At 43.7% G+C, this 27,960-nt stretch overlaps 1 protein-coding gene across 3 annotated transcripts in view; it reads right to left on the minus strand.

Annotated features, from left to right (window-relative positions):
- DCC (DCC netrin 1 receptor) overlaps positions 1–27,960 on the minus strand; it is a 906,493-nt gene that overhangs the window by 408,456 nt on the left and 470,077 nt on the right. For all 3 annotated transcript variants that reach the window (XM_033934276.1, XM_033934287.1, XM_033934268.1), the window contains exon 8: positions 2,201–2,355. In XM_033934276.1, the coding sequence (XP_033790167.1) occupies positions 2,201–2,355 (155 nt within the window). The remainder of the gene's footprint in view (positions 1–2,200; positions 2,356–27,960) is intronic.

The following is a 27,960-nucleotide window of genomic DNA, read 5'->3' on the forward strand; positions in this document are numbered from 1 at the left end:
ATACAATGGCAGAATAACTTCTTTCGTTCTGGTTGTAATACTCTTCTTGATTATGCCTAGCATTCTGTTTGCCTTCTTAGCGGCCTCTGCGCACTGTGCCGTCGGCTTCATTGTCTTGTCCAACATTAACCCCAAGTCCCTTTCTTGGGTACTCTCATTTAATAACATCTCTCCCATTGTATAGTTGTACCTCGGGTTTCTGTTTCCCACATGTAATACTTTACATTTCTCAACGTTGAACTTCATCTGCCATCTCGTCGCCCATTCCCCTAGTTTGTTCAAGTCCCTTTGCAATTCTTCGCAGTCCTCTTTAGTCCGAGCTCCACTAAATAGTTTGGTGTTGTCCGCAAATTTTATTATCTCACACTTCGTCCCTATTTCTAGATCATTTATGATCTAGAAATAGGGATCAATAGAAATCAAGCACCGAGCCCTGCGGGACCCCACTTGTGACCCTCCTCCAGTCTGAGTAGTGGCCTTTCACTCCTACCCTCTGTTTCCTACCCGCCAACCAGTTTCTGATCCATCTATGTACGTCTCTTTCCACCCCATGGTTCTTCAGTTTCCGGAGTAGGCGTTCATGGGGCACCTTGTCAAAGGCTTTTTGGAAATCTAGATATATGATGTCTATGGGGTCTCCTTTGTCCATCCATTTGTTAATTCCTTCGAAGAAGTGCAATAAGTTCGTTAGGCACGATCTCCCCTTGAAACCATGTTGGCTGGTTATCAGAAGTTCACTTCTTTCAAAATGTTCATCGATGTTTTCTTTTATCAGAAAGATATAGCATCACTAGAAAAGGTTCATAGAAGACTGACCAAGATGATAAAAGGGATGGAACTCCTCTCGTATGATGAAAGACTAAAAAGGTTAGGGCTCTTCAGCTTGGAAAAGAGACGGCTAAGGATATGATTGAAGTCTACAAAATCCTGAGTGGAGTAGAATGGGTACAAGTGGATCGATTTTTCACTGCGTCAAAAATTACAAAGACTAGGAGACACTCGATGAAGTTAACCGTTTGTTTGCAAAGATTCGGAAGGAAAAGTATTGTATGTCCTTCAAATTTGATTGGTGTGGAAGATTTCACTTTTTGTAGAATTTCTAATATCTGCGTATAACTCAGAAGTTTAAGCATATTGGACCTTGGTGTTTTGTCACATGGCAGATACGCTGAAGGCGAGTGGTGTTTATGCTCTATTTCTAATTCTTTCTAGAACTGGATATTCAGGTAAGAAAGGATGTTAAATTATTGCCTTTTCCATCTTCAGGAAGGCCAATTATTCTTTGTTGTTTCTCCTAGAGCAGTTATTAGACTTTAAGTTCTTTTACAATGTATTGAATTTTCTTCACGTGATGCTGTAAAGTTTTAATATTTGTCTCTACAATGTAGTTCTAGTTTCCAGTGTTGACACCCGTTCCTTAAATTAGGTAAAATCTTCTGCTAAGCCGGAGAGTTCTTCTTTTATTTCAGCCATGTCATCTTTAGTTTTGTTCATTAATTCTTTTAGCAATTTGATTTCTTCAAGTATTTCTGATGCCATGCTGTCCTCAATCTTGTTTGCCGATTGTTTAGTCGGAGAAATGGGTTCTGGTTTGTGCCATTTACCTCCTTTAGTAGATGCTATCTGGAAGTAGTAAGGTTGAGGAATGCATTCCGGACTAGTTGAGGAGATATAAACTATTTTGTGGTAGTTGGAAGATGAACCTTCATAGTAGGTTGCAGGAGCTGAAGACTTAAGCTGCCACCTTTGCCGGGCTCAACAGTGCCCCCCAATATGAGTGCATTTTTTTTAAGACTGTGTCATAGTAACTGGAAGGTGGTGCTTTAAAATATCATGGGCTAGTAGCCTAGCACTGGTCTGCACCCAGCTCGACAACCTGAACTTTGTTTTGTATATCCTGGTCCTGGGTACTTGTTCTAAAGAGTTTAACTGCTGACCACGGACTCTGAGAGTGGGACCTAGATTACATATATAATACATTTGTAACTTTCTAAGTTTATGTGCTTTGAAATGAACCTCTTGTGTATCTTGTAAATTGATGGTGATCTTACTATGCTGTTAATGTAGTTTATGATTTTAAGCACGATTAATGTTTATCTTAATGAATTGTGTATGTAATGTTGTAAGACACCGAAGATAGTAAACTGAGGAGCATTGTGTTTTTATTTAAGAAATAAAATAAAAAAACCCATATACTTACTTTCAGGCTGTGTGGAAACCTTAACTGGTTGAGAGCTCTCTCCTGGTCCCCATTCATTGTAGGCTACAACTCGGAATGTATATTTTTCTTCTGGTTTCAAGTTGCCCACAGAAAGTTGAAGGGCGCCGACTTGAGATGTGTTCAGTGCTCGTTCCCTGTAGAGAAATATTAACAGAGGACAATTATTAACAATAAAATACCATTTAAAATGCCATCTAAGAGTCTAAACAAAGAAAGTCTGGCAAATTAAAGTTCGTAGGCTTAAAGAATTAGATTTGAAAAGCATTATTTTCCCTACTCCAAAGGATTGTCATTATAGGACTTTTTTGGATAGGACTTTTTTGGATAGGACACTGGAATTTCAGGCGGGTAAGATGAATTCTTGGATGAGTCTGTTGATTGTCCAAGCTTATTCATACCCTATATTTACAAAACTATTAAAAACTCATTTATTTGATAAACAAGAATGTTGATTTCTTTAAAGTATATGTTACCATGTTATGTAACATATACTTTACATAAAGTATATGTATTAGGTTGTGTTTTTAACAGTTTTTATCTTCAAACTTTTTATTATAGTAGTTTTTTGTTACTGTTGTATCAATAGGTGAGCATTTCTAAAATCCAGTTTTAATTATGTCATATTAATTGATGTATTAGAATGTAGTGTGTTCAAGATTGTATTTCTAACTGAAAATACTTGGTTTCTTCGCTGTTGTGAACCGCCTAGAACTACTGGTAGGACGGTATACAAGAAAATAAATTATTATTATTATTATTTTATATTATGGCAGATATAGAAGATATGGCAAAGTTTCACAGAGGTTAGCAATGGCTGACTTTATAGCTTTGAAGTCGTACAGTGTGTAGTAGTTTATCTGCCTTCCTGGATAAGTAATGGAAAACTGATGAGCAGCACAAAAAGGCCTTAAATTGAGAAGCATCTGTTACATAGATATTAAGATGCAGTCTGTAGCATAAACATTCAGCTAATAATAAAAAAAAGTTTGATTATTCCACAAATCGAGCTCTGTAAATACAGTTAACAGATTTGTCTTCTACAAGATAATAGGCGGAATGATGCAAGCTGGTCTGTCGATTGACATTATGGAGCTACTCTGTATAGATGGATGGCACTATGACTTGGGGCTCCTTTAACTAAGGTACGCTATGCTTTTTAGCACACGCTAAATATTAGTGTGCACTAAACGCTAACGCGTGCATGTTAGTCTATGGACACGTTAGCGGTTAGCGTGCGTGTAGATTTAGCACGCGCTAAATGCGTGCTAAAACACTTACCCCCTCTTTTACTAAGGTGCGCTAACCGATTAGTGCACGCTAATTAGATTAGCGTGCTAAATACTAATGTATCCATAGACTAACATGCACGCATTAGCGTTTAGTGCATGCTAATTGGTTAGTGCACCTTAGTAAAAGAGGGCCTTAGCGCACCTTAGTAAAACAGGGGGTTAGTATACTAATTTTGCTCAATTTTGTCTACAATACAGAATTTGACACGATAAGGAATAACTGAGGAAAATTCTCCAGCTACACATTCAAGCTCACTTATTTTCCAGATCTTCTTGACAAATGCAGGCTGATGGCAGAAATCACTTTGTAGGGGTTTTTAATTATTATTTTGTTAATCTGTCACTGCATATTTATGAGGTGAGCAACATAAATCGTGTCCAGCATATTTTATTTCCCAATCCAAGTGAATTTAAGCTGCATGTTTTGATTTTTGTTTAACTCCAGTTGCCTGTAAATTTTGTACCTTGAAAAATGTGCCCATCCTACCTCTTATTCAAAATAACAAAATGTTTCATTAAGCACCAGGTTCTAGGTTTATTTCAAGGACTTTCTGTATCCTTATTAGAACTTTTAGTTTGGAAGTTTCAGCTAAGCAGGTGGATCTCCAAACCCTTTAACATTACAGTATTCAAAATCAAGGTTCACTGCAACATAGGTGCAACATTTCAAGACATGCAATTCCTGGAAACTCAAAATTTAAATAGGGCCGGTCCTACATATCAGCTGTCTCCTTCAGTGCTGCCTGTCTTGCCCACTACTCAGTTCTAGATATTAGAAGTGCAATTTATATTGTATCTTATTCACAATGAATTTAAAAAACTTGGTATGTGAGGTATTATATATTAAAGTGAAGAAATTGCCTGGAGGAAACTGAATCTGTTATGATTTGAACTAAAGTATGTTAAGCCCTATGTGACAGCATGGCTAGTGGCAGGCTGCAGGCCCTCACACAGAAGTAGCACATTCAACACACACAGAGGTAAAATCAGCTGTTATTCCACAGGCTTAGTCCTTTTAATTAGGATCTTTGGGCTAGATTCACTAACCCCCGAGACTGTCACCGATTCGTTCCCGATTCCACGCAGGCCGACAAATTCACAAAAGGCCTGCATGCATATGGGGACGATCATTGACACACACCCCCATCCTCGGTACGGATCCTAGAGAGCGATCCTCGAGCATACACAGACCCTGACAGTAGTGACAGGAAAAGCAGCCTCCTGTTATTGCTGTCAGGGCTTTTGCCGTTTTTTGGGTTTTTAAAAAAAAATTTAAAAAATAGGCTGTAAATATCAGGCCTATTAAAAAAAAAAAAAGAAAAGAAAAAAAAGCCTCCCAACTGGCATGGCAACCCCCCTTCCCCCGAACCGGCATGGCACACTCCCTGACAGGCACGGCCCGACCCGACACTCCCGTAAAAGTTGGGAGCAAGAGGGCTGAGCCTAAGGAAGTCCCTGATTGGCTTAGGCCCCTCAGGCTCCTCCCAAAGGGGGTGGAGCCCAAGGCACCCTAGCCAATCATGGCCTTAGGCTCCTCCCTGTGCATCACATGATGCACTGGGGCGGGGCCAAAGGCCCAGGCAGATGCATCGCTGGAATCGGGAGGAGCAGGAGGGTCTGAGCACCTTCCTGTAGGAGGGTGCCTGGCTGGGTGCCTGGCCGGTCGGGGGTGGGAGGCCTACGGAGCAGGAGGGACTGATCACCCCTCCTGCTCCCAACTTTTAAATATGGACGGTGCAGTGCCGGGGCTGGGCCGTGCTGTGCTGGTCAGGTCCGGTCCAGTCGGGGGGGGGGGGAGGGGCGGGAGGCCTATGGATCTGGAAGGACTGAGCACTCCTCCTGCTTCCAACTTTTAGATATGGGCGGTTTTCGGGCTGTGCCGGGGGTAGGCCCTGCCAGTCGGGGGGTGGGGGTATTGTGTTTGTTCGGGGGAGCCCTCGGCCGTTTTTACAGGTCTGCCTGTCTTTTCTTTTTTTTTTTTTTATGAGGCAGATATTTTGCGTGTTTAACACACGCAAAATATCTGTGCCATGGAAAAAAAAATGAATAAAAAAGAAAGGCAGGCCTGTCAAGAAACTTGCAGGCCTGTTGGTATCATAGGTCTGCAGCAGCCGGGTTTGTCAATAGTAAAACCCGATTCAAAATAGCCAAGCAATTGTTAGTAAATCAATCGCTTGGCTATTTTGCATGGGGTTTTACTAATTTGCATGGGTTGATTGGGATCGGATCGCTACAGGCGTAGTGAATGGGGTTGGAGGGAAATCGCTTAACAAAAGGCTCGCAAACCAATCGGTACACGATTGGTTTGCTTAGTGAATCTAGCCCTTCTTTCTCTCTCTCTTTCTCAATATAGTCACAAGAAAATACTCTTAACAGGGCTGGCTCCTAGCCAGGCGTAAACACAGTAACTCCTAACTGCAAATTGGTGCTAATTAGCATCAATTAACTCTAATTACAACCAATTGGTAATTAGTTCCAATTAATGTTTAATTTATCAATTAAACTATATGCACATAACTGGCACTATTCTATAACCTAAGTGCAGAAGTTTGTGCAAACACATGCATGCAAAATTATGGAATGAAGGGGTAAAGGGTAATCTTAAAGTCATTTATCATATACATTTGCATCTTACAAAAGTATCCCATCCATAAAAGTACCCATGATCTAATCTGATTTAATCTAATCCCAGATTTATAGACTGTCTTCTCCCCCATGTGAGTGGCCTAAGAGATCTGACCAATCGGAGTTTTAGGTCACTCCCAGTACATTCCAGAATGCACTGGGAGAGAGGCCTAAGATTCTGGTTGCCCCAGGTGCTTAAGGCCCCTCCTAGGGGCCTTACGCACTTGGGCCAATCAGGTCCTTGGGTCCCTCCCCGGTGCATTCCATGATGCACCAGGAAAGGAAAGGCCCACCATTCTGTGGAGGCAGGCCTGCCAGCTGGAGGGAGTAAGCATCACTCCGGTCGGGCAATGAAAAAAAGTAGTGGTGATGTCTGGGTGGGCTGAGGGAAATCGGGGATGGGGGCATGCTTGCAGGGGGGTTCCAGCAGGATGGAGTGGGCATCCCTCCTGCCAATAATCTTAGGGGGGTTCTGGTAGGAAGGACTGGGTATCCCTCTTGCCGGGGGATGTCTCGGGAGGGTGTTTCCGGCAGGAGGGACTGGGCATCCCTCCTGCCGGGGGATGTCTCAGGAGGGTAGCGGCAGAAGGAATTGGATGCCCCTCCTGCCACGGACAATCGGGGTGGGGGCTAGCTTCGAGGGTTCTGGCAGGAAGGACTGGGCATCCCTCCTGCTGGGGGATGTCTCGGGGCATGTCAACAGGAGGAATTGGGTACTTCTCCTGCTGCAGACATTCAGGGGTAGGGGGTGGCTTTGGGGATTCCAGCAGAAGGGACTGGGCATCCCTCTTGCTGGTCATCTTTGGGGGTGGGGGAGATTCCCTGCCATGGCTGTTAAACTGATCGCTGTAGGGAGAGTCTCTTGCCGCGATCAGCTCAGCTGCCACATATATTTGAATGCAGACAAGCATTTTGCTGGCTTACATTTTAGGTGCCTATAGAAACCTAGGGAGACTCTTAGGGCCAACTAAGTTTGCCTAAGGTCACTTCCAGGTTAAACCACACCCACGTCTAGTCTTGGGCAAGCTTAGGCGACCCTACATACCTCCCTAGGCTCATAAAAATGCCTACAATGTAGGCAATCCTCCTTGGGGCGTTTTTTTTTTGTTGTTTTTTTTTAAACGTGCATCCCGATTGGCTAGTTAGACAGAAGTAGAATGCCTACCACTATCTACAATTGGAATGCTGTATATAGAATTTGCCTTTCGGTGCAAAAGACTGGATAGCACCCCTCTTGCTGCTGGACTACTGTCTGCATCTTATTATTGAGCTGATTAATTAATTAAACCAAGTTAAGCTACTATGAATATATTAGACTAGTATAGAGAGCCTTAGGATTATACTTTAGGTGCTATTTACTGTTTGTTTCTTAGATAGTCTTAGGGTTATAGTGTATGCTTATTTAGTGTAACCAGGGTTAAAAGTTACCTAAGTGAAAAAAAAAAAACAGGGTTTAAAGAAGATTTTGAAGGGTTTTTGAAGCAGAGAGGCTCTGGAATGCAAGAACTGTTGGGGGTTTTTCCCCTATTTTGAGAGGTTTGGTTTGTGTGTCTTTTGTATTGGTGCAGTTTTGGTATTCTGTTGCTGATCTGCACAGGTTTGCTGTCCTCATGTAGAGATCAGCATCAGCTGTGTGAACATTCTGTCTGATTTGACAGCTGGGAGGGTGTCTTGGATCTGTGTGGAGTGGTTTGGTTTCTGTGCCTTGTGAGAAGGTAATTATGGTGGTTTTTATTTGAGTTTGTGAAGGATTGTGAGATTCTGGTTAAGGTCTGAAGTTTGGTATTGATGCTGGTAATGTTTGAGAGTGAAGAGATTTTCTGTGATGTTCTGAGAGAATCTTTTGGGAAATGTTTGATAGTCTCTGACTAAGAAATGTATGGTGCTGATTTCTGAATAAACTTTCAGTCTGATATTCTGTGAGAATCTTCTGAGAAGTGTTTGAGAGATTCTATAAGTGAGGAATTTATTGTGCTGATTTTTTGAGGAAAGTTTCAGTTTGCTATTCTGTGAACTCTTCTGGGAAATGTTTGAGAGGTTCTTTGAGTAACTTCTGTGGTGCTGATTTTTGGAGGAGATTTTATGAGAGATCCTGTGGACAGATTCCTGTGAAATGTTGTAAGAAAATATTGATGAAAGAAAGTTGGTAAACTAATTTGGGAACCTTTTCCTGAGTATATCTGTTGTAAAGTTTATAGATAATTTGTTTTTTTTTGTGATTTTAGAAATAGGAAATTCTGGGGAGGGAAAAAGTATAGGGAATATCAATTATCTGGTTCTTTTAGCTTAGGAAGTATTTTAGGCAACTTTGGGGTTATTAGATTAGGATAGGGTTTCCCCTTATTTATTTGTTTTAGTCAGAGTAGTAGGTTGGTTCCAGGAAGAGAGTCTGCTATCAAGAGAGAGTCTGCTAGCAACAGCGTGCCAACGTGGTACCCCTACATAGAAAACACATAAAGCCTCAAATACCCTAACCTGAAAAAAAACTCCAAGAAGAACTATACAGAAGGGAAGTAGAATTTCTTTGTCTAGATTTGATATACATTTGTTTATTAAATATTATTTCTAATTTAAATTCTGAAGCCTTAGTGCTTCTTTTTATCTATTTTGTTTATGGTTTAATTAACATTTTTTATTTCCAGGTTACATTACATTTTATTATTACATTCATTATTATTTTTTTATGTAATTCACTCTTTCTCCTGGGGAAAGGTATCAATTTAACCCTCGGTGTGCACAACTACAAAATAAATCTTATTTCAAGAGGGATACCTTTTACCTCAGTCTGAGAAGGAGGGGGTTACATTAGAATTTGGTTCTTAGCAGGTAATGAAATATAAAGAATTCTTCTGTTCTTCTAATTAGAATAATTGATAATAAATCATGACTGTAAGTAAAGAAATGAGCTAGGGGTAGGTGTGAGAGGGGAGGATGGGAGGGAATGGAGACTATAAGGGCTAGATTCACAAAGTCCACAGATCTGACCTGATCCGTGAGCGATCCAATCTATGGCTAGGGGGCTGATTCACGAATTGCCCTCATGCAAATGAGGGTGATCGGAATCACGCCCCCAACCAACCGCACAGATTGCTCTCCAGCGATCCCGACGCATGCAAAGACCATCTGTAGATGGTCTGCGCATGCACTGGCCGTACATACCCTACAGAGCTGGAAACTTTTTTTCTTTTTTTAATTTACTTTAAACCCGTAGGTTAAAACCATGGACTTGCACTGTGGGGAAGGGCAAGAGAGTTGGGGCAGAGAAGAGCGGTGAATTGGGGCAGAGAAGAGTGGAGAGTCGAGGCAGAGAAGAGCAGAGAATCGGGGGAGAGAAGAGCAGAGAATCGGGGGAGAGAAGAGCAGAGAATCGGGTCAGAGAGCAGGGTGGCAAAAGCAGAGAGCAGGGCGGCAGAGAGCAGGACAGTCGGAAAGGACCTGAGCAACTGGTCCTCTGCAGTCGCTTATTTTTCGATCGGCCTACCCAGTCAGTATCCATCATATTTTTTAGTGAATCACTGCCTGCCTGTATTTGCATGCCATTCCCCCTCATTTGCATGCGTGGATCGGATCGGGTGCGGATACACTTGGGAGGAAGGTTAGTGAATCGAGTTGGGGTCGCAAAGGGGTTGCTAAGTGGTCGGCACACGATCGGTGGGCTTAGTGAATCTAGCTCTAAGCCAGACCCTGCTCTGCCTCCCAGAAACAAGCTTACAAAACTGTAGAACTATAAAAGGCTATTATTCTATGGAGTCTAGCTAAGTAAAGTTAGCTCTTTTAAGATCTAAACTGTCTATAGAAGGAAACCTACAATTGAGCTTTTCTCCCCAAAACTATCAAAGCTCAGAGCAAAATAATGTATACTTACTCAAAGATATGTCTTCTACTCTTCTCCTCTCAGAAAGAGAATGTCCTCTTCCCTCTTTTTCTCTTCTCAGAAATAATGCTACCTTGGACTTTTCCTCTCTTTGGGCTAGATTCACTAAGCAAACCGATCATGTACCGATCGGTTTGCGACCCAATTTTCCTCCGACCTGATTCACTAACCTGTGCCATCCAGTTCCGATCTGTGCATGCAGATGAGGGGAAATGGCATGCAAAGTAGGCAGGCAGCGATTCACTAAACAAATCTGGGACACCAACTGGGCTGGCCGATCAACAGAAGAAGCGACTGCTGGGGACCAGTCACTCATGTCTTTTATATGACTGTCCTCGTCCTGAAATCCCAGCCCCGCAGCCCATCAAACCATCAAATAAAGCCCCCTGCATCTCTGCCGCTCTGCTCTCTGCCTGAAAGGTGCGACCTGCTCTCTGCCCCCCTGACTCTCTCTCTCTCTGCCTCCCAGACTATCCTGTTCTCTGCCGCAACCTGCTCTCTGCCTCCCCGAACCTCTGGTGCTCTCTGCCTCCCCAACTCTCTCTCTCTGCCGCCCCGAACCTGCTCTCTGCCTCCCCGACTCTCTCTTTGCCTCCCCTTGCTGTGTCTATCTCCTTCTCCCCCGTCTCTGTACTTCCACATCTCCCTGTGTGCCTGGTGAATGACAAGACTTCCCGACTCACTGCCCTGACTCTCCTACCCTTCCACAAGCAGTGCAAGCCCGTGGTTTTAACCCGCGGGTTTAAAGCGGGTTATAACCACGGGCTCACGAAGTAAAATAAAAAAAATAAATAAATAAAGTAAAAATTGCAGCTCTTCCTTCCTTCGCGTTGAGCATGCGCAGACCATCTACAGGCAAAGAAGATGGTCTGCACATGCTTCAGGATCACTCACTAATGATCCATGTGGCCGATGGGGGGGCGTTCCTCTGATTTCCCCCATTGTGGATCAGTCGACCTGTCGTGGATCAGCCAAAGATTGGGCACGATCGGGCAGGTTAGTGAATCTAGCCCTTTATCTTGATATGATTTGTAAGGGACTGCTACAAATAGACTCTTTGAAGCTCACAGAACCTAACTAACACATAATTCTGGTCAGTAGCACTGGTTTCTGTTCCTTATGGCAAAACAGAAACTGACTTTCTGTTTGTATTAAACAGAAAGTTTGAGTACTGTTCCTATCTTTAAATCTTCTATTTCAATTTAGGTTCCATCTCTGGTAAAACACTTCACTTTTAAAACTATTGGAAAGGGTTGTATATTCTATTATTAACTAGTTCCAAAATGTTATTTTCTTTTTATCCTTTAATGGAGACTAAGCTAGACCCTGCTCTGCCTGCCAGAAACTATCTCTAGCAGAAGGTTCAAGCTTACAAAACTGTAGAACTATAAAAGGCTACTATTCTATGGAGACTAGTGGCTAACTGCTAATTGGCCTCATCACATGACATAGCCAGTTAGGCACAGATTTTCAGTGCAGTTAAAATAGGCCACATAAATAGCAGGCCTATCTTTAACCACCAAGCACTTAACTGGTCATTGCTCATTACCAGCTTAGCCAGTTAAGTTGTTGCAGCCAAAAGTAAAACCAGATATTCAATGTCGGTCACCAGAAACAGTCAAAGTGATGCATGCTGGTGGTCGAATATCAGGCCCATCATTTATCATAGTCATGTAATCATATATAATGTATGTACATACAATTACAGGTGCATACAAAGGTACATTTTATCCAAAATTTCTATAGGACTTCTACTATTTTATACAGATAAATCAGCACCTGCATGTCTGAATAAAATAGGGAGATATAATATTTAAAAAAATCAAACTTCAGCTCCTGCAGCTGTGCTCACTGCTGAAGAAGTTTGATCATATAACTCTCTTTTATCGCAAATTGCATTGGCTTCCCGTGAAAGCTTGAATAATCTTTAAATTGGGCTGTATCTATTATAAGGTCGCCTTTGGTCAGGCCTCACTCTGCTTAGTTGATAGATTTTCATTAACTTCTCAAAGGAACAATAGAAGATCTCATGCCCTTTTCGTATTTCCTTCTGTCAAGGGTTGTAAAAGTAAGAAATATCATGATCATACTCTCATTTCAGGCAGCTTTCTATGACAGGGATTTTCGACACTTATTATTGACATCTCATTCCTATGTGCATTTTAGACAATTGAAAACTTCTCTTTTTTTCCACAATATTTGGTTGATTAGATTTCCATGGTTTTCTTTTTTTGTTATTATTTAACTTTTTGTAAACCGCATTCAACTTCAAGGTTATACGGTCTAGAAATTCAATTTTATGTCATGTTGTGTTATGCTGTGAATACTGGATGTGTTGCCCGCAGGACCCAATGATGGCTCAAGCAAGAGCTCTGGTCCTCCCGTCTTTCCTACACTTTCTTCTCTAGCCCTTAGCTGATAGAGGTGGTAAAACAAAACAAACAAATTAAAAATGAGCTGTGGATAGCTCATGCTGGCACAAGAAAATAGACTGGCACAAAATTCTCAGAAACCCCAGGCAGAGAAAAATGTACTTTTTTTTTTCCTTTTCAGACCACAAGCTAAATTCCCAGAGTTTGAAAACCAATATAACACTTTCAAGTCTTCTGTATACTTCTTTGCATCCAGGGTTACTAATCAGTACCCTAGAGATGTGGATTCATTAGCATACATTCAGGCCCTCTTTTACAAAGGTGCGCTAAGCATTTTAGCATGCGCTAAATCAACGCGTGCGCTAATCTTGTTAGCATTTAGCGTGCGATTAGTGTGCGCTAATATTTAGCGTACGCTAAAAAGCATAGCGCACCTTAGTAAAAGAGGTTCAGGTACCTTAAAATATTAGTGCACGCCAGCTCGATTGAATATGGGTAAACCTAAAACTTGACATATGTGTAACAAATCTGCATGAAGTAGGAAGCTGTAATGTGACTGCAATGCATATATGAAAATTAATCAATCAAAATAAACAGACAAAGCCGAACATTGAGAAAATTTCAGAAATATCTGAAACGAACCCACAGTCCAACTGGCATAATTGGGTTACCCTTTCCGGGACTACCTACCACGCTCTGGCCCCTTTATCTACAAAATCTATCTCCCACTCCCACAAAGCCCCCTGGTACCTTCCATATCTCAGGGAACTAAAACAGAATTGTCGAGCCCTGAAACGGAAATGGAAAAAATCGAAATCCCCCTCAGACAAACAATCCTGGCGAGACAACATCAAGTGCTGTAACACAATACTAAAAAAAGCAAGAAAGAATTTCTATGGAGATAAAATCACCAGATCAAAAAATCAAAATAGTACTCTGTTCTACATCTGGCGAAACTTAACCTCAAAAAACAACTCCACCTCTCCCCTCTCCCCTCCTTCCACAAACGACTTAGCCAAATTTTTCAATGAAAAGATTTCCACCATAAGGAGATCTTTCCCCTCAGCAGTCTCTTACAATTCTCTTCCTCCCAATGACTCAAACCCTATCCCAGCGGATAGATCCTGGACAACATTTGAACCCATATCTGAACCCCAGATCTCTAAACTCTGCCTCAGACTGAAATCCTGCAAATGCATCTTAGATCTTTTCCCATCCCACCTTTATGAAAACATTCCTGCACAGGCCATCTCCTCCCTTACGAGACTCATTAACTCTGCTCTATTATCAGGCTTGTTCTCCACAAAAATGGGCCACATTGCCTTGTCACCTATTCTGAAAAAAGCCGATCTCGACCCCTCCCTACCATCAAACTACCGTCCCATAGCAAATATCCCTCTACTTACCAAACTTCTAGAAACCATAGTTGCTACCCAGCTCTCCTCCTATCTCGAGAGATTCTCCATTCTTCACCCCTACCAACATGGCTTCAGACCCTGCTTTAGCACTGAATCCCTCCTAGTTTCCCTAATTTCAAAGGTACAACAACTACACTCACGTAACAAATTTGCTGTCCTACTACAATTCGATCTTTCCGCTGCTTTTGATGTCGTCCATCACGACATACTACTTTACCAACTTTTCGAGATTGGAATAGACTCCACCGTCCTAATGTGGTTCTCAAACTTCTTACGCTCCCGTTCCTACACCGTCAACACAAATGGCACCATGTCCACTCCTTGGACTCCATCTTGCGGTGCCCCTCAAGGATCACCCCTTTCCCCTATTCTCTTTAACATCTACATGTCCTCCCTGAAACTTTTTCAACTATCCCCCCTGGAAACAATCTACACTTATGCAGATGACATCCTGGTCCTCCTTGAGACTGACCAGAACCTCACCAACCTCCACGAAAACATTACAGCTTGCATAATGAGACTCCGTGCCTGGTCCCTCTCGGTACAGAAGAAACTAAACGAATCTAAAACAAAACTACTCTGGCTCGGCCCAAAATTCGAACACCTGCCCACACTTTTCACACTACCCACAGGCGATACACTATAGCTCGAGTTCTCATGCAAGGTCCTTGGTATCACTATCGATTCCTCTCGCTCCCTCAATGACCACCTCAACTCCTTGACAAAATCATGCTTTTTCAGCCTTCACATGCTGAGGAAAGCTAGATCCTACTTCAGCCAACAACACTTTGCCATCCTTGTCCAATCCATCATCCTCTCCAAACTAGATTACTGCAACGCCATCTACTTAAATCTATCAAAAAAAAGTATTCTAAGACTCCAGCTAATCCAGAATACTGCAGCCAAACTGATCTTCTCAAAACGCAAGTCTGACCATGCTTCCCCACTCCTTGCCAAACTTCATTGGCTCCCAATAATCTCCAGAATCCATTTCAAATGTTCCTGCCTGGCTTTCAAGATCATTCACGGAATCCTGCCTCCTCTTATCCCACTGTCTTTCAACTCCTCCAGTCCCGACTCCTCCAGAACTGCTCAAAGGCTTAAACTAGCCTTCCCCTCTCCACGCGGCATCCACTATTCAGGCAAACTGGGAAAATCCCTTCTCTTCAAAATCACAGGTCTTTGGAACAACCTCGCCACCCCGCTGCGGAACCTGAGCTCCCTTCAGTTATTCCGCAAACAACTGAAAACCTGGCTTTTCAGCAAATTGTAGCTCTATCCTTCCCCCCTTTCTCTCCCCCCTTCTACACATAAGTTCATGTAATCCTTTTTCTTCTTCTCTACCCACTATTTTAAGTTCTTGTAAACCGTGTCGAGCTCCATTCTCATGGAGATGATGCGGTATATAAACTTAAGGTTTAGATTAGATTAGATTAGTATGCTGTCTATGTGGGTATTTTGTGCAGTTTTCTTGTGCTCTATTCCCCCCCCCACCCCTACCCCCCGGATTCTACACAGTATATTGCACTCAAGGTTTGGCATGGATTTTCACATACAGTTTCCATTTCTATGCATAACTTACACCCCCCACCCCCACCCTTCCTATGAAGCTCTATTAGTGTTTTTATTGCTGGCCGTGGCGGTAAAAAGTCCGATGCTCATAGGTATTTCATGAGCGTTGGAGCTTTTACTGCCATGGCCAGCGATAAAAAAACATTAACGGCTTCCTAAAATGAGGGCGGGGGTTTAATTGGTAATAGGGATCAATCAACTTTAACAAGAGCAAAGGAAGGGCTGTGGTTAGAGGAAGGGCTGTGGTTGACTGGTTGTGGTGCTGCTTCTGCCTAGAGGTTGCGAGTTCAAATTAAGGTGCTGCTCTTGTGACCCTTGAAAAGTCACTTAATCCCCATCGCCCCAGGTACATTAGATAGTGTGGAAGCCCGCCAGGACAACTAAAGAATAATGCTTGAGTACTTGAATACTTTGTAATCCTCATAGAATCGTAGGATATGCAGAATTTAAATGATTAAAATAAATAAAATAATAATAAATTAGATGCTAACTTTTAATTATCGGCACCGATTATATCTTTTAAATAATTAAGTAGTCCTTTTACTAAGGTGCGGTAGCCAATTTAGCGCGCACTAAAAATTAGCGCTCTCTAAATGCTAACGCGCGCTAAGGCGTCCATAGGATATAATGTATGCGTTAGCATTTAGCATGCACTAATTTTTAACGCACGCTAAAATGGCTAGCACGCCTTAGTAAAAGGACCCCTAAGTTAGGCGCCTGATCGGCTAGGCGCACCAACTTAGTAAAAGGACCCCTAAGTTAGGCGCCTGATCGGCTATGCGCACCAATCCAGGCGCCTACCTTTAGGTATCATTTATAGAAACAGGGTTTGAATGCATGCTAAGCTAGCATGCTATAAAGGCAGTTCCACATTGAACAACTAACATAGATTTTATACTTGGCACGTGCCATCTCAGGGGCTGATTCTATAAAGTGTACCTAACTTACTAAGGCGCTCTAGTGCATCTTAGCGTGCTAAATGCTAACGTGACCATTATATCCTATGGACGCGTTAACATTTAGCGCATGTTCCTTCATGATAGGAGGGAGCGGGTTCCTTCCTCACAGGTCTGTAGTTTGCAGGACCCTGTTCAAAGCAGTTAGCTGGCTTCCCAGCCAGGAATTAAGGCCTAGATGCACAAAAGTCAGTCGGTATTACTGACTGCATCGCTGTTGGCTGCTTTGCTGGCCGATTCCCCAACAGGGATCGATGCACAAACAAGTTTGCATGCAAATGATTTGCACGGAGAGACACAACCCGATTCAATCTCTCAGTGAGTGATTGACACATGCACAAAACACTCGCAGCAGGAATGTAGGCTCCTATCACTGCTGTTATTGTTAGAGCTTCTGATTTGGGGAATTTTTTTAAATGGCACAGATGTTGTGCCGTGTTAAACACAACCTGTCCCATTAAAAATAAAAGCCCCACGCCATGCCCTCCCACCGTACACTGGCACCCCAAGCCACCATCCACCACACCCAGACCCACCGCAAAATGGCAGGAGATATGCTCACTCCCTCCTATCATGAAGAAACCCGCTCTAGCGTGTTTTAGTAAAAGGACCCCTTAATTGGTAAAACACCCATAACAGCCTCAATAATCAATTTAAAAAAAAATTAATTGGGCAATAGGCACCTTTCTGATGCTATAAAAGATAGGTGCCTATCGCAATGTGCATAGTGGCTCCTAATGCCTAAATGGGCATTTTTGTTGATGTGTGAGGTAGGCGCTGCTAAGCGCAATTCTTCAAAAACTGAAATGTAGGCCCTTAAAACCCTCGCCTATATTTCAGGTGCCTAAGGCCCTCTTTTACAACGGTGTGCTAAGAGGGGCATAATCAAACGGGACGTCTATGTCCGTTTACGTCCATTTCGCAAGTCATCCAAAGTCAAAAAGAGCCTAAGTCCCATTTTCGAAAGAGACGTCCAATGTCCTTTGACTTTCGAAAATCGTCCAATTATATGTCCTGAAGATCTGATCGTCCAAGCCGCTAAAACGTCGATCTTTAAAATACATTTTTGTCCAACTGTTCGTCCAAGTCCAAAACGTCTAGAACAAGCCCTGTTGGATGTGGGAGGGGCCTGCAAAGTGATGGACAGAACACCCAGTCAGGGCACCTATATAGTGGGGTACCTTACAGGGCACTGCTGTGAACTTCACAAAAAGGGTGCCATGGCTTCTCCTCACTACAGCTCCCTTATAGGTGACTGTGAGCCCCCCAAACCACCTCCAGAATCCCCTAGACCCACTTATCTATCACCCCAACAGCCCTTATGGCTGCAGGAGCCACTTATATGCCAGTCAAAAAGGGTTTTGGGGGTGTATAGGGGAGTGCACATGTTTAAGTATCAATGCAGTGATTACAAGGGCTTATGGGCATGGGTCCTCCTCTCTATGGGTCCCTAACCCACCCCCAAGACGACTTAAGCTGCCTCTGGGCTGGACGATTGGACGAATGGCTACAAGGATGGTGTCGAGATATGAACTTCGGATTCCTGGATCATAGAGAGGCGCTGCAGGGACTACAGGGACCAGACGGACTCCATTTGACCAGCAGAGGTAAGAACGTCTTCGGACACCGACTAGCCCGCCTGCTTCGCAGGGCTTTAAACTAGGTAAGTTGGGGGAGGGGACCTACTCATATACTGGTGTGGAAAGGAACTATCCTGATGGGACGAGTCGACACTCTGTTTCCGAGGTAAGGACCCAATATGCAAACAGTTCTCTAGGAGCCACACAGAATCAGTCAGGAATAGCCTTACAGGGACTCAGCAAACACAAAGTGTGGAGGGCCATGTATGTTAATGCACACAGTTTAGGCAATAAAATTCTAGAACTGGAAACTGAAATAAGGGATGCCAACCTGGACGTTGTGGCAATATCCGAGACTTGGTTCACGGACGCACATGGGTGGGATATGGCTATACCGGGGTACAATTTACTTCGTCAGGACAGAGAGGGCAGGTTAGGTGGAGGGGTAGCACTATACATTAAAGAGGACATCAAGACCACCAGGATCACTGATGTCAAGTATACCGGGGAATCCCTCTGGGTAAACCTGGCAAGAGGTGGCAAAAAATGCCTGTATCTTGGAGTGGTATACAGACCTCCAAGACAACCGGAAGACATGGACGTAGAATTAATTGAAGACATAGAGAATATAACTCTACGGGGCGACACTGTACTGCTAGGGGACTTCAACATACCTGATGCAGACTGGAACACATTTTCAGCAACAACCAGCAGCAGCAGGAGGCTTTTGACCTCCATAAAAGGAGTACATCTCAGACAGATGGTAACGGAACCCACTAGAGCCCAGGCGATCCTAGACCTGGTACTCACCAACGGGGAAAGCGTCTCAGAGGTCTCGGTAGGAGATACGCTAGCCTCCAGCGACCATAACATGGTATGGTGGTTCAACCTTGGGAAAGGATCCCCTAAATTAATTACAAAAACAAAGGTGCTCCAATTCCGGGGCACCGACTTCGCACGCATGGGGGATTTCGTTCATCAGAAGCTGCAGGACCAAGCAGAGACCGACAATGTGGAAACTATGTGGTCGTACCTGAAATCATCCATACACGAAGCAACTAATCGCTACATAAAATCAGTAGATAAATGACAAAGAAACAACAAACCCCAATGGTTCACTGAAGAGATCTCGCACCTCATTAAGGAGAAGAAAAAAGCATTTCTTTCCTACAAACGTACGCAGAGAAGAGAAACTAAAGTAGAATATAAGACCAGATCTGCAACGGTCAAAACAGCAGTTAGGGAGGCCAAACTTCGAGTGGAAGAAACTCTGGCAAAGAACATTAAAAAAGGGGACAAATCCTTCTTTAGGTATATCAGTGATAGGAAAAGGAACACAGACGGTATAGTACGTCTTAGACAACCGGACGGAAACTACACGGTGGCGGATTCAGAAAAAGCAGAACTACTAAATGAATATTTCTGCTCAGTCTTCACCTGCGAAGCACCGGGACACGGACCACAGTTGATGATAAAACAAGACGTGGATGACCCGTTTCAGAATTTTGAGTTCACACCTGGGGACGTTTACAACGAACTGGCAAGGCTAAAGGTAAACAAGGCCATGGGACCGGACAATTTACACCCAAGAATACTCAGAGAATTGAGAGACGTTCTGGCAGAACCGTTGGCAGTGCTCTTCAATCTCTCACTAAGTACGGGGAAAGTTCCGTTAGACTGGAAAACAGCCAACGTCGTTCCTCTACATAAAAAGGGTTGCAAGGCTGAGGCTGCAAACTATAGACCGGTAAGCCTCACCTCAATAGTGTGTAAACTCATGGAAACACTAATTAAGTATAAATTAGATACGATCCTGAACGAGGGAAATCTCCGGGATCCCAGCCAACATGGATTCACCAAGGGTAGGTCATGCCAGTCAAATCTAATCAACTTCTTTGACTGGGTAACAAGAAGACTGGACTCAGGAGAGTCCTTGGACGTCGTGTACCTGGACTTCAGCAAAGCGTTCGACAGCATCCCACACCGCAGGCTGCTGAACAAGATGAAATCGATGGGATTAGGAGAGACTCTAACTGCATGGGTTAAAGATTGGCTTAATGGCAGACTTCAGAGGGTGGTAGTTAACGGTACCCTCTCTAAAATGTCGGAGGTGACTAGCGGAGTGCCACAGGGTTCGGTCCTGGGCCCACTCCTCTTCAACATATTCATTGGGGATCTGACTCAAGGGCTTCAAGGCAAAGTAACCTTATTCGCTGATGACGCCAAACTATGCAATATAGTAAACGGCTATAATCTACAGGATGCTATGGAGCAAGACCTGCGTACTTTAGAAAGTTGGTCCTTGATATGGCAGCTGGGCTTTAACGCCAAGAAATGTAAGGTCATGCATCTCAGTAACGGAAATCCTTGCAGAACTTACACCCTGAATGGAGAAACTTTAACCAGGACTACGGCAGACGAGACTTAGGAGTAATCATCAGTGCTGACATGAAAGCAGCCACTCAAGTGGAGAAGGCTTCATCTAAAGCACGGCAGATGATAGGTTGTATCAAGAGAAGCTTCGTCAACAGGAAACCTGAAGTCATGATGCCATTGTACAGAGCCATGGTGAGACCTCATCTGGAGTACTGTGTGCAATTCTGGAGGCCACATTACCGTAAGGATGTGCTCAGAATTGAGTCGGTTCAGCGGATGGCCACCAGGATGGTCTCGGGGCTAAAGGGTCTCCCGTACGAGGAAAGACTGAGCAAATTGCAGCTCTACACTCTTGAAGAGCGCAGGGAGAGGGGAGACATGATTGAGACATTTAAGTACATCACGGGACGGGTCGAGGTGGAAGATGATATCTTTCTTCTCAGGGGACCCTCGACCACAAGAGGACATCCGCTCAAACTCAGGGGAGGGAAGTTTCGTGGAGACGCCAGGAAGTACTTCTTCATGGAGAGAGTGATCGAGCATTGGAACAAGCTTTCAGTGCAGGTGGTCGAGGCACGCAGCATCCCAGACTTCAAGAACAAATGGGATACCCATGTGGGATCCCTACGAGGTCATGCCAAGGGATAGGGTCACTAGGACTTGAATGAGCGGGTCAGTAGAGTGACAGTATAATTACAATTATACTTAAGGGGTCAGAAGACTTAAGAGGGTGGGTAAATAGTGTGGGCAGACTTGATGGGCTATATGGCCCTTATCTGCCGTCATCTTTCTATGTTTCTATGTTTCCTATGTCAGGCGGCCAGGTGATGATGGTCTGGAGACTGAATTTTAAAGTTGTGATTAAAATTTTTATGGGGGTTGGGGGGGGGTCGGTGACCACTGGGGTAGTGTGTGGGGGTCTGTTTTCAGTGCATATCTGGTGAGTTTAGGTGGGTTTTTGTGACTTAGACCATGTTTCAAATGGTCTAAGTCACAATGTCCAAGTTCCGTCGATCATGGGCTGTATCACTTTTGGTTATACATGCTGTACGACTAAGTCTAAGCCGGCCCACGTCCCGCCCAACTCCCGCCCTCGACACGCCTCCTGAAATGCCCCGTTTAGCTTTGGATGTTGAGCGGCACTATGAGGGCCTAAGTCGTTTAGAAATACATCCATAACCCGGTTTGATTATCGGCACTTGGATGTTTTTGAGAAATGTTCGTCCAAGTGCTGACTTAGGCCGGTTTTTGGACGTTTTTCTCTTTCGATTATGAATCAACTAAATCAACGCATGCGCTAACCGCTAACGCATCCATAGGATAACATGCGCACGTTAGCATTTAGCGCATGATTAGCACGCACTAATATTTACCCCGCGCTAAAAAGCATAGCGCACCTTAGTAAAAGAGGGGAGGGGCAAGTTTTTACATAGGTGCCGCTAGCCACAATTCTGTAAGCGACACCTAAATGTGATTGACATATGGCCAACGCCATTTTTTTTAGGCCCAGGCCGATTTAGGCGCCGTTTATAGAATCAGTCCCTCAGCGCCTAACTTTGTGCGACCTTTATTGAATTCCTCCCTTTAGTCTTCTGTGCACAGGGAAGCACAGAAAAATCTGCTCAGAATGTGCACCAAACTATGCAGTAAACCTTTCATACCTTAATACAACGATCACACAAATTAAACAAAAGCATATTTCCTCCTTTCTCCTTTCTCTTTCCAGTCGATGGGTGATAAACATGCCTTTGACCTGAAGGGGAAATCTGGTTTAGCAAAAGGAATCTTCATTAATATGCCAAGATTAAACAATTTTACTATAAAATTCCCCATCTATTTTATTCTTCATTTATACTATATATTATGTTATTGTTATATGTAGGAAAACTGAAAATCTTGAATGATATATATGTTACCTGTACAGATATTAGCGTAATGTATGTAATACCTACTGTTTGTTCATTTGTATGACACTGTTTTAGATTAAAAATCAATAAAGATTAAAAAAAAAAAAAAAAAAAAAAAATAGAACACAAATTGAAGTATGAAAATATGAACCAATGGAGACGATTAACGTTTTTTAGCAGTTAATTTTGAAATGAATTTGTATTCATTACTTTTACATTAGGTTTCTGAGTCTAAAAACTTTCAGTTGGAAATACTTCACATGTCATTAGCAATCCTCACTTCTGCTTCACCTTTTGTCATTTATCATCGTGAAATGTATTTTGACCCAGTTTTCTACAATCTGCGTTTTTCAAACTCTAAGCAGTGGTTTTTCCCAGATTATTTTCTGTTCTCAACATTTAAATCATCATTACTGTCCCCCCTCTTTTACAAAGGTGCGCTATGCTTTTAAGCACACGCTAAACACTAACGCGTGCATGTTATCCTATGGACGCGTTAGTGTTTAGCACACGCGTTGATTTAGCATGATAAACACGCGCTAAAACAATTAGTGCACCTTAATAAAAGAGGGCCTTTGTGATTTTCGTTCAGTTTTCACACTCCATACAGTGACGACAGCTCCAGTGGTGTAGTGAGGGTGGGGTGCCAAACCCCTAGCACCTCCTCTTGCCACCTCCTTGTTTCTTCCACGCCCCCGTGCCACACTTGCGTCCACGCCAAGCCACACTTGCGTCCATGCCACGCAACACTTGCGTCCATGCCACGCCCCCATCCCACCTCTGTTCCTCTAAATCTTCTACAGCACAAGCAGTTTCTCTGCCTGCTGCTCGTGTTGGCTTTCTCTCTGATGTCACTTCCTGGCCCCATGACCCAGAAGTGATTTCACACAACCCAAGCAAAATAGGATTTAAAAAAAAACAAAGCCCTGCTACCAGGGGGTCCCAAACCTCCCTGACACCTCCCTGACACTAAACTCCCCCCCCTCCCATTTTGATCTCCCCAAACACTCCCACCCCCCTAAACAAAATCTGGGTGGTCTAATGGGCTATCCAAAATCAGGCAGGAGGGTCTAAGGTCCTGATTGGCTCAGGTGCCTAAGGCCCCTCTCCTGAACCAATTGGGGCCTTAGACTGGCATGCACTGGGAGAGGCCTAAGGCCCTCACTGACTCAGGTACATAATCCCTTCCCCAAGGTGAAACCTTAGGTACAGAGGGGACGGTGTTGGGGGTTGAGGTTCCTCGAGCTGGAGGGGGGCTCAGACCCAACGCAGCCCACTAAACCATCACAATTTTGTTTTGGAGTGGGGGGAGGGAGCGGGGGAGATTGGAAGGCAGGGGGTAATAGTTTAGCTCTGACAATTACTGTGCTATGTATTTTGAGAGGGCAGAACATTCAATTTAATTATACACACTTAAGGACACAAAGACACCAACAGTTTTGACTGACACTGACTTGGTTTTACTGCTGGTGCCTAATTATTCTCATATTGTATAATGGAATTCCTTGACACCCATACTGTATAATCGGTGCTAAGTACAAGGCAGTGTGGGGTCCACATCTTGGCACCAGTTTATAGAACTGTCACCTTAGTATGCTATTGTAGTTACTCACTACTCGGTCAATAAAAATAAATACAATACAATGCAGTATTTCTTCCTGTTTGAGGCATCCTCTCACCTACTTGTGGTCTGATGTCCTTGAATTACTTTTTATATGGGAACTGGAGAACATGTGTAGCCTCATGGCTCAAGCAGCAAAGCTGAAAACCAGGGAAGCTGGATTCAGATTCCACTGTGGCTCCCTGTGAGTTTGGGCAAGTCACTCAACCTTCCACTTAAATTGTAAGCTCTTGACTAAGAGTAAGAAAACTTCCACTGCCTAGTGCGGTTTTTAGCGCTGGCCATAGCGGTAACAGCTCTGACAGTCATAGAATTCCTATAAGCGTCAGAGCTGTTACCGATGCGGTCTGCGTAAAAACTGTGCTAAGGTTTTGTAAAAGGTGTGTGGGGGGGAGGGGGGGTTAAATTGTAAGCTCTTCGATAACTACAGCCCCTAAATGTAGCTCCCTTGAACTACTGAAGACGGCATGAGCTAATCCCTACTCAAATGCTTCCTTCCTCATTACCAAAACCAAATAATTTCTCGTATTATATAACCACCATTCTACAAACAGGTAGACTGAGGCCCTCTTTTACAAAGGATAATATGCATGCGTTAGCGTTTAGCGCGTGCTAATATTTAGCGTACGCTAAAAAGCATTGTGCACCTTAGCAAAAGAGGGGACGAATTTTGAATTCTAATCTAATCTAATCTAGTCTTCGATTTATATACCGGGTCATCTCCCAGTGGAGCTCGACTCGGTTTACAAGTAATTAAAGACCAGCAAAAAAGAACCCGAACAAAAGCATAAGAGAAAAGAGGTGTTGTAGAGCAATCAATTCGTTGAATCTTTAAGTAAACTGTTCAAGCATTGTGTAAGAACATAAGAACATAAGCAGTGCCTCCGCCGGGTCAGACCATAGGTCCATCCCGCCCAGCAGTCCGCTCCCGCGGTGGCCCGAACAGGTCACGGCCTGTCTGAGTCACCAGAAGGGGCCCCCTTGCCACCTTGGTTTCCCATTGAGTCCTATCTTCCCATCGAAGTCCTAACCCTCCGGTCTTGCACATGCACGACCTGGTTGGATTTCTATACTTATTACCTGGTTAGCTTTCTATACCTGTGTTACATCCCAGAACCTCTCTCAGTATCCCACGATCCCCCTATCCCTCAGGAATCCGTCCAATCCCTGTTTGAATCCTTGTACCGTACTCTGCCTGATCACTTCCTCCGGTAGCGCATTCCAAGTGTCAAACTTCCTTGCATTTGTTCTGAACCTAACTCCCTTCAGTTTCTCCAAATGCCCCCTCGTGCCTGTTGACCCCTTCAGCCTGAAGAATCTGTCCCTATCCACCTTCTCTATGCCCCTCATGATCTTGAAGGTCTCTATCATATCTCCCCTGAGCCTCCTTTTTTCCAGAGAGAAGAGCCCCAGCCTATCCAACCTCTCGGCGTATGGGCAGTGTTCCAACCCTCTTACCAGTTTCGTTGCTCTCCTTTGAACTCTCTCAAGTACCGCCATGTCCTTCTTGATGTACGGCGACCAATATTGAACGCAGTATTCCAGATGTGGACGCACCATCGCTCGATACAATGGCATGATGACTTCCCGCGTCCTGGTTGTTATGCCCCTCTTTATGATGCCCAGCATCCTGTTGGCCTTTTTCGAGGCTGCTGCGCACTGTGCAGATGGCTTCAGTGATGCATCCACCAGCACACCCAAGTCTCTCTCAAGACTGCTGTCTCCCAACAATGCCCCCCCCCAATTTGTAGTTGAACAACGGGTTCTTTTTCCCTATATGCATGACCTTGCATTTTTCCACGTTAAAGTGCATTTGCCATTTGTTTGCCCAGTCTTCCAGCTTGTCCAGGTCCCTTTGCAGGTCCTCACACTCCTCCCTGGACCTAACTCTGCCGCACAGTTTGGTATCATCTGCAAATTTTATAACCTCGCACTTTGCCTCCTTTTCCAGGTCATTGATAAATATGTTGAAGAGTAACGGCCCCAGCACCGATCCCTGTGGCACACCGCTCGTGACTCCCCGCCAGTCAGAGTATTGTCCCTTTACTCCGACTCTCTGCAGTCTACCCGACAACCAGTGCTCGATCCATCTGTGCACATCCTCTCCCACCCCATGGTTCCACAGCTTCCTAAGCAGCCTTTCATGTGGCACCTTGTCGAAAGCCTTTTGAAAATCAAGGTAAATGATGTCTATAGGTTCCCCATTGTCCACCCGACTGCTTATTCCCTCAAAGAAGTACAGAAGGTTCGTTAAGCATGACCTTCCCTTACAGAATCCATGCTGGCTTGTTCTCAGTAGGCCATATCTCTCGATGTGCTCGCAAATACCGTCCTTGATCATAGCTTCCACCATCTTCCCTATAATTGAAGTCAGGCTCACCGGCCTGTAGTTCCCGGGGTCACCCCTCGATCCCTTCTTGAAGATAGGTGTGACATTCGCCAATTTCCAGTCCTCTGGTACCTCTCCAGTTTTCAAGGATAGGTTGCAAACATGCTGGATTGTGCCCGCTATTTCTTGTCTTAGTTCTTTCAGAACCCTTGGGTGGATCCCGTCCGGGCCCGGCGATTTGCCGCATTTTAACCTGTCTATCTGTTTGAGGACAAACAGGTTAAAATGCGGCAAATCGCATAAAGTAAATAATAAAGTTTTTAGGACTTTACGAAATTGTTGTAACTGACCTATCAATCTGACAGAGTCAGGAAGCCCATTCCACATTTCTACCAGTTTATCAGCGAAAGATTGACTGAGTTTCCCGGCCGATTTAATTTCTTTGAAGAAAGGGAACAGTAGTTTATATCTTTGTGTCTTCCTCGAAGGGCAAGTTTCTGGCTCCACCATTTTGGAAATTCCTTTCTGAACTACTACAATCAAAGGAAGTGGTTTGAAAAGAATAATGTGTCTTTGTGCTTATGTTTTCAGAATGTGTTCTTTGAATTCAAGCATCCACGCGGAGTGTTTACTGCATGAAAATTTCTATGCACTTGCTCCCATATTTTTTTTCTTTCTTCCTCTTTTCAACCATTTCCTTTCATATCACAAACTGAAATCATTTCATAAGCAACACTCGAGCAAACTGTTTGGAAAATATTTGTTTTGACTCGTGAACAAGTACCGCAGCAGTTTGCATTCCAGACATGCCGCACAGTTCTCTGGTCTGTTGAAGAATAGCATGCCATAAGCACAACAAAATATCATGCTTTTCATAAAGTTTTCAGAATGGGGCACTCGAGGCAGTAAGAAACAAACAGAACATTTAAAATATTTTCAGTGAGTTATAAAACTGTCACTATGTACTCTTATTCCCTTTCAAATTTACTTGGTTGTGATAAACAAGTAAAAAAAAGATGTTCACCTCAAAGCTTTTGCAAAGTCAATGATATTGAGCAAGTAGATAATAAAGACTCAGCACTCTCGCCAAGTAAGGTGGTAGGAAATAGGACGCAGGTAATTTGCAAGGCCTTTGCCCTCAATGCAAACAGCTGAATCGTTATAGAAGTGTAAATCAAAAAGTAAAGGCAAAATACACTTGACAGCTTTAGTAGAGATGACTGTGAACAATTTGAGCATATCACCCTTCCACACACTCCCCATGCAAGATGACGCATTTGTTGTATCGTTCAACTAGCTTCTGCGTTCCTACATTTAAGTTTTTTGGCTGCTCTCAAAATCAGGTCCTTTACTTCATCATTCTTTGGCTTTTGTTCTCCAGGTCACAGTGATGCCCCCATGTCTTGTCGACGGTGACAATTCTCTCCAGACTATTCGGATCTTCTCAGGAGCTGGGCCGCAACCTCCACACGCTGTTGCTTGCGCAGATCATTAAGCTGTTTTGGGAACCCATCGTGAGCAGATATTCCTGCATCCCAAGTCATCATGCATTATGGCAAATGCAGATCGTGCAGTGGAGCATCCATGTTTCTGACCTCATGGTTGCCAAACGGCTAAAGGCTGAGCACTGCGCTGAACCTGGACGAACTATCCAACAGGCAATTTACGAGAACACATGTTGCATTTCATTAGCTCTGTTTTGGTTATCACATATTTTAACAATCACCTTTAATTTTTGATTTGTCCTTATATAATCATGTCCCGTAGGAAGATATGTAACTTTGGAAACCGCTGAGATCTTTGGCGGAATAGAATTTTTT

This window comes from Geotrypetes seraphini, chromosome 1, assembly GCF_902459505.1.
Source record: "Geotrypetes seraphini chromosome 1, aGeoSer1.1, whole genome shotgun sequence".
Classification (NCBI taxonomy): domain Eukaryota; kingdom Metazoa; phylum Chordata; class Amphibia; order Gymnophiona; family Dermophiidae; genus Geotrypetes; species Geotrypetes seraphini.